Source organism: Grammomys surdaster, unplaced genomic scaffold, assembly GCF_004785775.1.
Source record: "Grammomys surdaster isolate TR1022 unplaced genomic scaffold, NIH_TR_1.0 66, whole genome shotgun sequence".
NCBI lineage: Eukaryota > Metazoa > Chordata > Mammalia > Rodentia > Muridae > Grammomys > Grammomys surdaster.
Window position 1 is genome coordinate 4,750,606 of NW_021604568.1, and position 14,674 is coordinate 4,765,279.

The 14,674-nt window shown below is 40.9% G+C and overlaps 1 protein-coding gene across 2 annotated transcripts in view; it reads left to right on the forward strand.

Annotated features, from left to right (window-relative positions):
• Slf2 (SMC5-SMC6 complex localization factor 2) overlaps nt 1-14,290 on the forward strand; it is a 58,259-nt gene extending 43,969 nt beyond the window's left edge. Inside the window, exons 14-20 of one of the 2 annotated variants that reach the window (XM_028773300.1) lie at nt 302-399; nt 2,023-2,110; nt 3,542-3,673; nt 4,016-4,093; nt 5,901-5,987; nt 9,348-9,416; nt 11,085-14,290. In XM_028773300.1, the coding sequence (XP_028629133.1) occupies nt 302-399; nt 2,023-2,110; nt 3,542-3,673; nt 4,016-4,093; nt 5,901-5,987; nt 9,348-9,416; nt 11,085-11,120 (588 nt within the window). In that variant the 3' untranslated portion in view covers nt 11,121-14,290. The remainder of the gene's footprint in view (nt 1-301; nt 400-2,022; nt 2,111-3,541; nt 3,674-4,015; nt 4,094-5,900; nt 5,988-9,347; nt 9,417-11,084) is intronic. The other variant, XM_028773304.1, reaches the window with a different exon arrangement.
• The last annotated feature ends 384 nt before the right edge of the window (nt 14,291-14,674 follow it).

Sequence of the window (14,674 nt, forward strand, 5' to 3'; positions counted from 1 at the left end):
TGTGATCTTGTGTGTATGTTATTATAGATATTCAGGGAAACTGGGATTAGAATACTTTATTCTTTCAAGAAATACCTTCAAGTATAAATAAATATAAGGTGTAACAACATGAGAGTGACGTGATGTGCTAGTAGAATATTACCATTTTACAGTACTTTACAAAAACCAGAATTTGTATTATGTTCACTGCAGTAGGGTCTAAATGACATGTGTTTTTAAAATTCAGAATTCTTCTTTAGTGATTTATAGTAAGGCAAGAAGTTATGTAGATCTGATTCCAGGCTGGTTCTCTCTTTTTCAGGTTCATGAACTCTGTCTAGGCATAAATGAACTCTCCAGTCATCCCCATAACCTTCTGTGGTTGGTACAGCTAGTCCCTAACTGGACATCTCGTGGAAGGTATTGAAAAGTGAGATAAACATCAAGCTGTTTTATAATGCTGGCACTAGTTAAATGCTTTGGAGTTCTTATTTTGAGACAGGGTCTTACTATGTAGCCCACACTGGCCTCAAACTCAACAGTCTTTCTCCCTCAGCCTTCCCTAAATGTTAAGTTTATCAGCCTAGGCCACCATGCCCACCTTGGGACTTTGTTTCTGTTCATCATTTCTTTGAATGTTCTTTTATTAAGGGAAAAGGTATAGAAATCCTGATTGTGATGGTTTGTATGTGCTCAACAGCATATACAGTGTGCCAGGGAGTGGCACTATTAGGAGGTGTGGCCTTATTGGAGTAGGTGTGTCACTGTGGGTGTGGGCTTTTAAGACCCTCATTCTAGCTGCCTAGAAACCAGTATTCCACTAGCAGCCATCAGATGAAGAGGTAGAACTCTCAGCTCTGCCTGCACCATGCCTGCCTGATCCTACCGTGCTCCTACCTTGATGATAATGAACTGAACCTGTAAGCCAGCCCCAATTAAATGTCCATTATAAGACTTGACTCAGTTGTGGTGTCTGTTCACAGTAGTAACACCCTAACTAAGACACTGATTATGTCTGTTCACAACATGATTATTCTTGATTGTTAGTTTTAATACGTAAGCCAGTATTGATCAGTGCTTTTCAACTTTCCAAATGCAGCCACCGCTTAATATAGCTTCTCCTTTTCTGGTGATCCCCACCATAAAATTAGTTTTGTTGTAACTTCGTAATTCAAACTTTTCTCCTGTTATAAATTGTAATGTAAATATCTGAGATGCAGGACCCTGTGAAAGGGTTGTTCAGCTCCCAAAGGGGTTGTAACCCACAAGTTGAGAACTGCCTTTATAGATAGATGATCCATAACACAAAAATGAATTCACTTTCTTATCCTTCAGTAAGATTATTTATTTCAAATAGGTTGGTTTTCTGTCAGTAAGTCAACAAGATCAGTAACAAGTTCTTATCTTAGTGAGCTTTAGGGAGTTTCTTTCCTACTTTTGGTGATGGTGGTGGTGGTGGTGGTGGTAGTGGTGGTTGTGGTGATGGTGGTGGTGGTCTTTGGTGGAGGGAGCTGGAGCAGAGTTGAGATAGAGTTTCTCTGTGTAGTCCTGTCTGTCCTAGAACTCACCCTGTAGACTAGGCTGGCCTCAGACTTGAGAGATCTGCCTCCTCCCACCTCCCAAGTGCTGGGATTAAGGTCCTGAGCTATCACACTCAGCCTTCTTGTCTACTTTTTGAGACAAGTTCTTAGTAGCTCAAGCTAAGTCTGGACTTGGCATGTGGTAGCGGATTATCTGGACTCCTGATGTTCTGCTGAGCACTGAGATTGCACATGTGCACTACCGTGTCATGTTCTGCTGAGCACTGAGATTGCACATGTGCACTACCGTGTCATGCTAGGTAGGCACTCTACCAGCTGAACTCTGTCCCCAGCCAGAGGCAGTTTTAACTTGATGTGTATTTCTTACGTGAGCATATTGCAGCTCTGTAACAGTTGTTTCTTCTACAACCCTGAGAGACTACGACTTCTTTGGGCTCATTTACTCACCTGTCAAGCAGTATTGGTTAAACACATTATAAATGCTTTTCATTTTTAATTCCAGGCAGCTGAGGCAATGTCTCAGTCTGGTGATCATTTCAAAGCTTTTGGATGAAAAACATGAAGATATTCCTAATGCCAGTAATCTTCAGGTAACAATATTGTTTTTTTTTTCTAATAAATGGGAGAGTTAGGTGTTGGGAAATATAAATTTATGAATTCCAAAATCAGATGTCCTGATTAGCTAGATGTGGTGACTCATGCATTTATCCTAGCACTCTGAAGGCAGAAGCCGCTAGACCTCCGAGTTTGAGTGCAACCTGGTCCACACAATTCCAGAACAGCTAGTGCTACACAGAGAAAACTACCTCAAAAACAAAACAACAACAACAAAGTCCTTTGTAAATTCAACTTTCAAGCATGATACACTGTTGATACAACCTTTAGCATGATACCTAATTTAAAAAAACTAGTTTTTTTTTATCTGTAATGAAGACAGTATAGCCTCTACCCTATAGGACAGTTACAGACTGATGAATTAATCTGTAAATAAACTATTGAGAAAAATCATAATTGCCATTAACAGTTATGACATTGAGGATTTATTCAGTTCCCCAAGATTAGCAGTGTGATGATAGGATTAGAAGTTTCAGATTAACCAAATCTTACGCCTGTTTTAATACAGGTGGTCTTTATAGATCATAGAGCTTACTGTGATGTGCCTCCGATTCTTGTCAGTAGAGATCAATATGAATATGCATAAGTAGATATACAGGAACACCACTCTGAGTTCTGCTGACTCTGCAAACAGTGATAGCACTTACAGGGCTGCCTTTCGTTGGATCTAAAAAATTAAAAAACTTCATCTGAGTATGCCTGTACTGTTTGAATTGTAAGTCACCATAAAGTAATAGGTTATGGCCTAGGAATAAATAAAAATGGTACTCTACTCTGGGAAACGTAATCTAGTCGTATAAACCAACAGGATGCTGTGGGACAGAACTGACTCCCACCCTAGTCAGGTGGCCCATCAGCTCCATTCCTGAGCCATTAGGATAATTAAAAGCCTTCAGTGCATTTAGCAATATTTGCAGCCATCAAAGGATCCAGGATAGCATCTCCGCTGTTGGTCTTACTAACGTCTGTCTTGTCTGTCACATAATTCTTTTATATCTGTATAAAAGAGAACCAAATGAATAATTACCCATCAGGTTGTGTGCTCAGTGTCAGCCAGACCAGCCACTCACTAATAGCCCAGTCAGCCTTGAAATCCCAGTGATACCTCCTGCTTCAGCCTCAAGGGTTGAGATGGTAGGTATGAGCCACCACATTGGATAGTGCTGTTTTTTTAGAATTCAATGACCTCTATTATAATATCATTTGTTCTTGTCCTAAGCATTTATCCTAACTTACTAAATCGTAACATAAAATACCTTAAGTGTGTGAAGAGTTTTCAAGTAAACAGAAAAATGGGTATCATAGAACTATGGAAAAGGAGTGGGAATGAGAGTGGGCACAGTGGAATTAGCTCAAGAAAGAGCACTGCACTGCTCAGAATTGACCAGCCTCTCTTCTCTTGATAGGTCTCAGTCCTACATCGCTATCTAGTGCAGATGAAGCCTTCTGATTTGTTGAAGAAAATGGTCTTGAAGAAAAGGGCCGAACAGCCAAATGAAACTATTGATGACAGTCTTCATTTAGAACTTGAAAAGCAGGTATCCAGAGCTAGATCTTAGAGGATAAATACACAGGGCATATAATCATATTTTATACTTTATTGCTTTCTAGAAGTTTTTCAGAACAGTGAGAATGGGGTGCGAGGGTCGTTGTTAATGATATAATGCGCTTTCCTGTGGCCCAGCACTAAGCAGTTTTAAGATAGTAAAAAGAAAGCACTTAGTTTAAAAATCAGAAAGTCTGGTTTAAGTACACAGCTTCCCTTCCTCTCAGACTAAGTGAAATCCTGTCTTTCCTGGGCAGCTTTGCTAGTCTGTAGACTGGGATGGTGTTTATACTAACTTTTTCATGGGTAGTAATTTTCTTCATCTCTCTAACAGGCATATTACCTGACCTACATTCTTCTTCATTTAGTTGGGGAAGTTAGTTGTTCTCATTCTTTTTCTTCTGGACAACGGGTAGGTAATATTTAGTGTTATTATAAATAGGTGTTTCCGTTTGTGAAATGAATAAGCATATGTGTGTTAGAAGTTGACTGGTTTTGCTCTGGAAATCAGAGTGTGCTCTAGAAGATGTGCATGCTACCCTGCAACTATATCTTAGTGACAGGAATTATTTCTCAGCAGTTTTGTTGGAGTAGAGCTCAAGGACCATAACCTGGCAGTAGTATAATGCATTTGTAAGATCAGGGGCACCAAGTGGATTAGCTTTTGATGGTTTGTTCCCACTTCTTCCTTTGAACCCCCTCCACTCACTTTTCTTTTTCTTTAGAAAAACTAAAATGCCTTTAAAACTGCTTATTTATAGGGACCAGGGAGATGCTTAGTGGTGTAACGTGCTTGCTGCCAGGTTCGACAACCTGAGCTCAATCCCCAAGGCCGACATGGTAGAAGGAAAAAGCCAACCTATGCATTGTGTCTGACTGCCACATGTACGCCATGGTGTATGTACATACACACAAAATTTTTTTTTAAGAATTATATATTTTATGTATATAAGTGGTCTGTCTGCATATACACCTGCATGTGAGTGCTGGGGTTAAAGGCGTGCACCACCTTTGCAGACATTTAATTCTCTATTAATAAAAGCCTATGCTTGCTGGCCAAACTGCCTCATACCTATAATCCAGAATTTGGAGACTGAGAAAGGAGTAATAGCATGAGTTTGTGCCTGGACTCTATAGTAAGTTCCAGGCTGGACTATAGAGTGCTTCTCAACCTTCCTAGTGCTGTAACACCTTACTACAGTTCCTCATGCTGTGGTGACCCCAACATAAAATTATTTTGCTGCTACTGAATCATAACCATAACTTTGCTACTGCTATTGGATTGTCATGTAAATAATAGACAGGATATCCCCGAGAGGTCTCAACCCACAGGGTGAGAGTGGCTGCTCTAGAGTCATATACCCTGTCTCAGAAATAGAAACAAAGCAAACCTCATAAAACCAGGTGTGGTTGGGAGTGGTTTTGCTTATCTTTAATCCCAGCAGATGCAAGCATATCTCTTAAGTTTGAGCCCTGCCTGTTCTACATAATGAGTTCCAAGCTAGCCAAGGCTATATAGTGATACCCTGTTTCTAAAATAATGCAGTTAAAAAGCATAAGAGACTGGCAAGGTGTTTTAGCAGGTAAAGGGCTTGTTAAATAAGCCTGATAACCTGAGTTCACTTCCCAGAATCCATGGAAAGGGAGGAGAGAATGGACTCTATAACGTTGTCTTCTGACCCCAGCCCATGCACCGTGGTATACACACCCATCCACACACATATGTTCCTTCAGAGAGGTGTACACACGTGAGTGCAGATGCCCTTGAAGGCCTAAGACCCCGGGTCCATTGAAGCTATAGTTAACAGATGATTATAAGATGCCTAATACAGATTCTAGAGCTAAAATCTACTGAACCATCACTCCAAACCCAATAAAGGGCAAGGATGCAGGTATTCTGTTAAAGTCAGAGCAGAGAGTGCTGTAGAAGCACCATTCTTGCAGTCAGGAGGGGGAAGAAAGTTACTATGAATTAAATTAGCACACGAGTGCTAAAGTCTACGTGGCAGTCAGTGCTCATTCCACCTTAAGGGGGCTCAAGGCTTAAATGAATTATCGATGAATCATAACCGTTGTGTTCTTGTGGAAGCCAACACCTTTCGTAGGTGGGACTCCATCAAGTAAGTTTGAAGCAATATTTTTTTTTTAACTGCACTGTCTGTTGTTTTGCAAGACTTCAGGATTGTTTTCATCTATTGTGTTTGTTTTGTTTTGTGTAGAAACACTTCGTGCTGCTTTGTGGGGCTTTGGAAAAGCATGTTAAGTGTGATATTAGAGAAGATGCAAGACTTTTCTACAGAACTAAAGTAAGTATATTATTTGTGGTGGGTGTGTAGGCATACACATAATTTGGTGTACATGTGGAGGTCTGGGGACAGTTTCGAGTGTCATTCCTTGCTTCCTTCATACCTGATTTAAAACAGTACAGTTGGTCTTTTAGCTTCCAGTTATTACAGATGTGTACTGCTACAGCTGGCTTCCACTGATTCTGGGGATTCAAACTCCAGCCTCAAGCTTACATACACAGCAAGCACTTTTCCCACTGAGTGCTCGCCTCCTGTTTTTATGTATTGTTGATAATCCCAGCACTTGGGAAACTAAAGCAGGAAAACCTGGGTCCTTGGCTTTCTTGTGCAACACAGTGAGGCCCTATTGGAAGAAAAAGAAAATGTAAGCAATACACAAGCTCTTGAGGTGGGATGGGTGTGTGTGTGTGTGTGTGTGTGTGTGTGTGTGTGTGTGTAGGCAGGCTTGTGGTTATAGCTTAGTGATACTGTATTAAAGCTACTTAATTGGATACTCAGATATGTACTTACTTCAAAGAACATAAAAAAGACTTTTTTTTTTTTTAAGTAAAGACAGTCTACAGGGTCTCACTTTGTAGTCCTGCTGGCCTGGAATTCATTGTAGAGCAAGCTGTCTATGAACTCACACCAGTCCACGCACCTCTGCCTTCCAAGTGTTTATCACAGATATCTACCACTGTACCTGGCTTTCCTCAAGCTCTGCAGGGTTATTTTACATTCATTTATTTCCTGGGTGGGGGTGGGTATGCACAAATTCCAGTGTGTGTTTATTGGCTGGAGTATAGAGGTCACAGGAAAACTTGTAGGACTTGGTCCTTTTATTCAGTCATGTGGATCCTGAGGACCAAACTTGGGTTGTTAGGCTTTGTGGCAAATACCTTTAATTTTTGGTCTTCTTGCCTCAGCCTCCTGAGTACCAGGAGTGTTACTTACACTCTGGGTTAGGACTTGGTTAGTCAGCTTCTACTGAGTGTTTTGCTAGCTATGTTGAAAGTACAAATAAAAAGTAATCTCAAAGCAAATATATTTTTCACTTTACTATTTGTTCTGAAATTTCTTGACAGCCAAAGAAAGAATTTCTTTAGCACTATTGGGACTTTTTGTTTTCTCATTATACAAGTTAAAGCCCGTACGTGGGGTATAGTTAAGTGCCTGCTGCACAAGCGTGAGCACCTAAGCTTGGATCCCAGCACCCACGGAAAGAGGAGTGCTAGCACACAGCTGTGCCCCTGTGCTGAGGGAGGGGCAGAGGCAAGGGGGGCCAGCTCACCCGTCAGCATTGAGCCGGTCTTTGAACTCTAAGTTCATGAGTGACCTTGTCTCAAAAACTAGGGTTGAGAAGGATGAAGACGCTCTGTCTTCCACACACACTTGGTCTCAGACACAAAGCCTTGGCCTCAGAAGGATATTCTGGAGTGTGACTAGTTACTGACATATACATGCAGTGCTTTTGGCTGTTGCTGACAGACATCCTAATAGGGACCACGAAGGTTTAGATTTCATTCTTTTTTTCCTCTTACATTTTATTTCCTACTTGGGAGATGGGTGTGTGCCACATTGCTCATGTGGTGGGGGTCATAGGACAGCTCACAAGATGGGTCCACTGTTTCCATGATGTGGGCTCCACACGTGGAACTCAGGCCACCAGACTTTCACAGCAAGTGCTCTTATCCACTAAGCCATTTCGCTGGCCCAGGAACGCTGTCGGCAGAGTCACTGGCCCTGTAAACTGCTGCAGGGCATGATCTTCTTGAAATAGGTTAGGAGCTTCCTGCTTCCCAGAACTTCTGTAGACAAGTGGTGGTTGTCTTTAAGACAGTTTTCTAAACTTTACATAGTGGAGAAAAGTGGAAAGTTTAACTTTGTTTGTTTGTTTGTGTGTTTGTTTGTTTCAAGACAGGGTTTCTCTGTGTAGCCCTGGCTATCTCAAGAAGTCCTCTGTATACCAGGCTAGCCTCAATCCACTTGACTCTGCCTCCTGTGTCTTCCTGACGTATGGCCAGGAATGTTAGATCAGTTCTTTAATATCAGCACTTGGGAGACAGGTAAACAGATCTCAGAGAGTTCAAGGCCAATCTGGTCTACATTAACCAGTTTTAGGCCACAGTTTTAGGCTACATAGTGAAAATATGTCTCAAAATTTTTTTTCTGGCTTGTTTAAATATCTTATTCTAGGTGTGGTAGAGCATGCCTGCAGTCCCAGCACTTGACAGGTGGAGGTAATAGGGAAAAGTCAGTCAGCCACAGCTGTATAGGGGAAAGTAGGAACTTCTTTGAAGGCAGAGTTGTGGTTCTCTAGACCATCTTTACTAACAGGAAATCAGGCATGGTGGTGCATTGCTGTAACTCCTGTACTCAGGAGGCAGAGGCAAAAAAATGCTTTAAATGTAATGTTAACTGGGCTGGAGAGATGGCTCAGCAGTTAAGAGCACTGATTGCTCTTCCAGAGGTCCTGAATTCCATTCCCAGCAACCACATGGTGGTTCACAACCATCTGGAATGTGATCCGATGCCCTCTTCTGGTGTGTGTACAGTGTACTTGTATACACTTAATAAATAATATAAATAATATTTTTTAAAATGTAATGTTAACTAAGGCTACATAGAGCAACACTATCTCATAAAAAAAATTTTAAAAGAGAAATTTAAGACTGGAGAGGTGGCTTACTGTTAAGAGAACCGACTGGCCTTCCAGAGGACCTGGATTAGATTTCCAGCACCGACATGGCAGCTCACAAGGATCTGTCTGTGATAACTCCATTCCAGGTGATCTGAAGCTCTCTTCTGGCCTCAGTGAGGAATGAACAAATGTGCATGGGGGTAAAACACCCATATGCATAAAATAAAAGAAAATTAAGGATGGGAGTGATGGCTCAAACCTTTAATCCTAGAACTCAGGAGGCAGGGGCAGGTGGATCTCTTGAGTTTGAGGCCAGCCTGGTCAACATAGGGAGTTCCAGAATAGCCACAATTATATTGAGAGACCCAGTCTCAAAAAGCAAACAAAATTAAGTCATAATCACTTCACATTTTAGATTATAAAAATGTGTTATCATTTGAAAGCCTCCCCAAAAGATGAGTAGCCTTTTTATTGACAGCAATCAAGGAGGATTGTTGGGTGCAAGCCTGTGAAGCTCTGAGGTACGGGTGGGGCGTGTGTATTTAATCTTGCTGCTTTGTTTTGTTGAAGCAGGATCTCCCAGCAGCTCAGACTGCTCTTGGACTTTGAGCAGTCCTTCTGAGTGCCGGGTGCACAGCGTGTCCTCCATACATAGCTGTGGACACTTTCTATCGTGCTCAATTGGTCTTAAATGAGGATACTTTGATCTGATATCTCTTTCTCTTTTTGTTATTTTTAAGGTGAAAGACTTGGTTGCCAGAATACATGGAAAATGGCAAGAAATAATCCAGAACTGTCGGCCTACTCAGGTGTCATTTTTATTTAAGTTTTATTTATTATGAAAATTCCTGCATGCTGTGTGATTTGTGTCTGAATTTTAGAGTTTGTTTCCTTTCTGTCCATTATTTTCAGAGACTTGCACCCACTTAAAAGTGTCACAGTGAATCAAGTGCAGTAGGCTAGCACGAATACTTCTAACAGTTGTTAAGATAAAATGTGTGGTGCACAATTCACCACACTGCTCTGCAGTCCCTGCCCATTCCTCCACCACCTTCAGCCCTCTCTTTGCTCCCCGTGAGATGCTTATCTGTTTTCTGTGGAGATTTTCCTCTTGTAGATCTTTCCTGCACACGAATGAAGTATGTGGTCTTTCATGATCAGCTTCTTTTACCTGACAGTGATAAATGTTGTAATATGTATATCCTTTCTATTGCTAAATGACATGTGTAACACTTAGTTTATCCACTTACAAAATGAGCATGAGTTGTTTCTGCTTTCTGACCATTAAGAATAATGTACAAGGGACTGGTGAGATGGCTCAGTGGTTAAGAGCACTGACTGCTCTTCCAGAGGTCATGAGTTCAAATCCCAGCAACCACATGGTGGCTCACAACCATCCACAATAAGATCTGATGCCCTCTTACAGGGTGTTTGAAGACAGCTACAGTGTACGTACATGTAATAAATAAATAAAAACCTTTAAAAAAAAAAAGAATAATGTACAAGTATTTGTGAGTATGTTTTCAAAGGAAAACATCTTGAGCATATTCTTTGGTAGGATCCTATGTTTTATCACCTTTCAGTGGTCAGTGTGTGTGCCTACCATGTTCTAGCCAGGTGTAGTAGGTGTTACCTCTTCCTCTCCTGCTGGCAGTAGAGGTATGCGCCACCACACCTGTTCATTCTGAACTGAGGATCAAACCTAGGACCCTGTGCATGCTGGGAAGACTTCTGTTAGCTGAGCTTGAAGATGTCCTCAAGCTCCCTTTGTGCAATGTGAGACTTTTTGTTGTTGTTTATTAAATATTTTGTGTGAGGCGGTGATTTGTGTTCATGTTTGTCTGTGTACCACTTCTACGCCTATAACCTTGGTGGCCAGAATAGTATGTCAGATCTCCTAGGATTGGAGTTACAGACATTCATTGACTGTCATTTGGTGCTGGGAATTAAATTCAGGTCCTCTGGAAGAATAGTCAGTGCTCTTAATTTCTGAGTCATCTGTCTAGTTCCCTCAAAATTTTAAGGTTACTTTGCTGTGCCAATGTGGCATTAATAGCAAAACTTAATGCTAATCAGTTTAACACATTAATTTCTTTAAATACATCCCTTTGTGGGTGTGCCCATGAGAAAAATACCCTATATTTATATTATGCATTTTTACTACTAGGTCATAAAATGTAAAGGTTATAAAATCAGAAGAAATTTTCAGTTGCACATGGTTGCTTCGTGCTTTTAGTCCCAGCACTTGAAAGGCAGATGCAGGCAGGTGTCTGTGAGTTCAAAGTCAGCCAGAGCTATACAGTAAGACCCTATCCCAAAAAAGAAAAAAAGATTTGTTTTCAGAGATGTGTATATATAATGATTTTATTAACTTTCATTATCAAAGCCTGCTGTCCAGGGACTAGTAGTTTTAGAAGGATTAATTTATAATCTGATTAAATTTTTCCTTTTTTTCTTTTTTCTCCCCCTTCTCTAAGGGGCAGCTTCATGACTTCTGGGTGCCAGATTCGTAACAGAAGCAAAAAGCAGCAAAAATACAAAATTCGAAGGGCCTTTCCAAGAGGATTACTGTGGAATCCAGCAGATGCTGAGGAACACGGCTGTGTGCCACCTGCATGTGTAGTGTGAGGCTGGTGATGAAGACTTGCCAGTTTCTGAAGCAGATATGAAATGCCATCTGCAGCGACTGTAGTGGAAAGACCAGGGATCAAGCAAAGGAGGGGAGGCTAGAAGCAGCTGATAGCTGCGGATCCAGCCTGCCCCTCCTGGCACCTCTTGATAAGTTGTCAGCAGTTATCTTGTAAGGTGGCTTCATAACACTTGGATCATCACAGAAATAAGGAAGAAAAGTGTGGACCAGCTTGCGTTGGACGTTGAAATGAAGGCCTACGTCCAGCTGATTTTCATTTCCCTTCTGGTTATTTTAGGGTGCAAAGGGAAGGCTTAGAATAGAGCCCTGTAATTAGAAGTGTTGGTCTCTTCTATAACTCCATAAACCGTAAGCAGTTTCAGCCCATATATATCCTTTAGTATTCAAGATTATAAATCTGAGATTTTTAAATATATTTAAAATCAAGGAACAGACATCTGGTGTGTTGTCAGACTGCCCTTAGAGGAAGAGATTAAGCTACAAAGTAGTGACTGTTTTTAAAGTGCCAGAACATCCATAGGCAGTTTGTTTAGGGTTTCTTGTAATGCATATATTTTTAAATACTGGTTTAATCATAAACTCTCAGCTAAGCTAGAATTCTGGCCATTGGTAACTATATTACAGAAGTCTCTATAAAAGGCTTAAAAATCTGGAAATTTCCAAAATCCTTGTTTCCACAAGTATATAATTTAGCAGAGGCCTTGATGGTGTTTATTTTGGGGACTGTGTGTGTGTGTGTGTGTGTGTGTGTGTGTGTGTGTGTGTGTGTATGCGCGCTCGTGTGCATGCACACTGGAGTTTGTATCTTGAAGTTGTTGCACTTGAAAACCACAGCTGCTCTAAATTCTTTTAAACACTGGAAAGCCATCCTTTAGTTTAGATGGTAGAGGTTAGCAGAAGTGCACATGCTAGATTGAGCCTTAGGCCCTTTGAAAACCTTGGTAGTGACACTCCTGCTGACCAGTGTCAGTTTGGGGAGGGTTTACTTCCTAAAAAGGATGCCAACTGCTTATTCTTTGAATATTGGCTGGAGCGAGCGGCTTGCTCCCTCCTGAGCGTGCTAATGTCTGTGTGGGTCCAGGTCGGGGTGGTGGGAAAGGGAGCTGGGCTCAGTGTTATGGTTTGAGAGGGGAAAATAAGTTCTGAGAGCTAACTTTCTACCTCTAAACTGAGGCTTAGGAATAAAAACCATTTTCTCTTAAATTCATCATTTAAAGTAGCATTAGCAACTTTAGAGCTCATGTCAAGCATTGGGCAGTTAGAGGTTTCCTAGGGAAGACTACACAAATCACATTTTCAAGAATTGAGGCTGATCGAGGCTCCAAGAGTCAGACCAACAAAGGTTTTATTCTGTGTTGAGTTTACTGGTAAGAATATTGTCTTGATGCTACCTCTCAAGGGTATTGTTACAAATGCCACTATGGTTAAAGAGATAGATACGAAGAGTTCTATTTGACTGAAGCTTGAAACTCTGGCATCTATCTGCCCAACAGTGGGGCTTTCACTCTGTAATTTAATACCTTGTAGATACATTATTTGTGTGTAATTTTATAAGTGTTCATATTTTTCTCATTTTGCATTGTGTAAAGTGTACAAAATCTCAAAGTATAAAAATCTGCTTATATTGCTTGTAATTACAGTGTGTAAATATTTTCTATTGTGTACATTGACGGGGACAAGTGGGTTATTCAGGTTTTTAAGTGATCCTTTTATATTGCAGTTTCAACCAATAACCACCCATCAAATTTAAAACCACTTTGATACATTCTTATTTAGCAGTTCCAATAAGAATAAAATCTCTATTTTTAATTGTCTTTCTCCATTAGAGAAAAATACTTTATCTGTCCCTTTAAAATAAATGGCCAGACATCAGTTTAGGCCTCTGTATTTATGACTCTGGTAGCACTCAGTCTTCAGCCTCCAGGTCATAGTCCAGTCAGTATTTACATTTGGTTCTCGTGGAAATGTTGTGGTTCTATTTTAGCACAAATAGCTCATGGTTTTCCTCCCAAATCAAGTATTTTCCATCTCCTTCCGAGTCCCCATGCATTGGCTCCCTCTGCCTGTTGTTGCCCAGGAAATGGAATGGGAGAGAGGGAGAAAATGCTCATTGCACAGAGACTGTCAGGCCATACTTGGGACTTGGCAAACAGAGCTTGCACTGAGTGGTGGTGTGTTTGGCAATATTACTGTGCCAAAAATAATCCTTGTCTAATTTTCTGGATGTGTATGTCAAACTTTTTACCCTTACTGCAAGCTGAAAATTAAAGTACTTGTGTTTCTGCTTTTGTGTGTAACTGTTTGCCTTTTCTGACCTGCTTTTCTTGTTACCTGAAAATACAGTTCTGTAATCCATGTTAAGTGAAGAGGCTTTCTGTGCACAAAATCACCTGTGTAGCACTGAAGTCAGTGGTGTGCATTGTTTTGTCTGTGTCCTGATGGCAACGGTGCCTTTGTCACCTTTCAGAAGGTTGGCTTTTTTTTTTTTAATGCAAGTAGTAGCTTGCTTTTGACTTCACAAAAAAATATATATATGTATCTCCCCAGTAATGATAGATAAGATAGTTACCACCCAGGCTCTGTTGAAGCATTTGGGGTTTTTTGTTTGTTTGTTTTTGTTTTAGGTTTTTTTTTTTCTTCCTCTGTCCCCCCAATCAAACAGTTGGTGGGGGCAGTAATGATGTGTGGAGTCTAGAAACCAGGAGTATTTTTAAGTTTAAATCTGACTCATTGACAAGCAGCTGAGTTGGAGACCTTGGCTTGTCCCTCAGGAGGCAAGGGTCGGGTACAGGTGGTGGGTGTGTGAGTCAGTCAGCACAATTCGATCTCGTGGGTATGCTGACTCTGTGGTGCAGGAGCACCTCATCTGTGCCTCAGTTTCCCCGGGGCATTCTTGTCAGCCAGTTAATCTACTAGCTCTTAGGCAGTAAATGCAATGTGTTGTGTTTTTTTTCCTTTAAAATTTTATACTGTCTTGTTTAAAGTCTTCTGAATGTATGTGTATGTGTTATTAAAACTTTTTTCTCAGCTTAATATGTGTCTGGTAACATTTGATTGCGCAGTAGAGGTGGTCGAGTAAAGTACCCTGTTTTAAACTTGTTTTTAGCTTGGTGCCCTTTTTTAATCTGTGGGAAACAAAGCCACAGCTCTCCACAATTCATGTTTTCATAGCCCAATTAATAATTTGCTGTGTACTTTACAGTCAGGAGTTTAATAATCTCATTCTTACCTCATTCTACACAACCATTTGGCTGTTCTTGCCTACCTGCATGGTAGGGTTTGGTGGTGAACAACACAAAATCATGACTCTTACCTTACCTGCTGGTATCCAGGGGAAACAGAGAGGAGGGGAAGAAGTACCCGCGACCTGGGTGTCTCTAAAATTCTAGAACCCAGAATCAAGAAAAGTGATGCCAT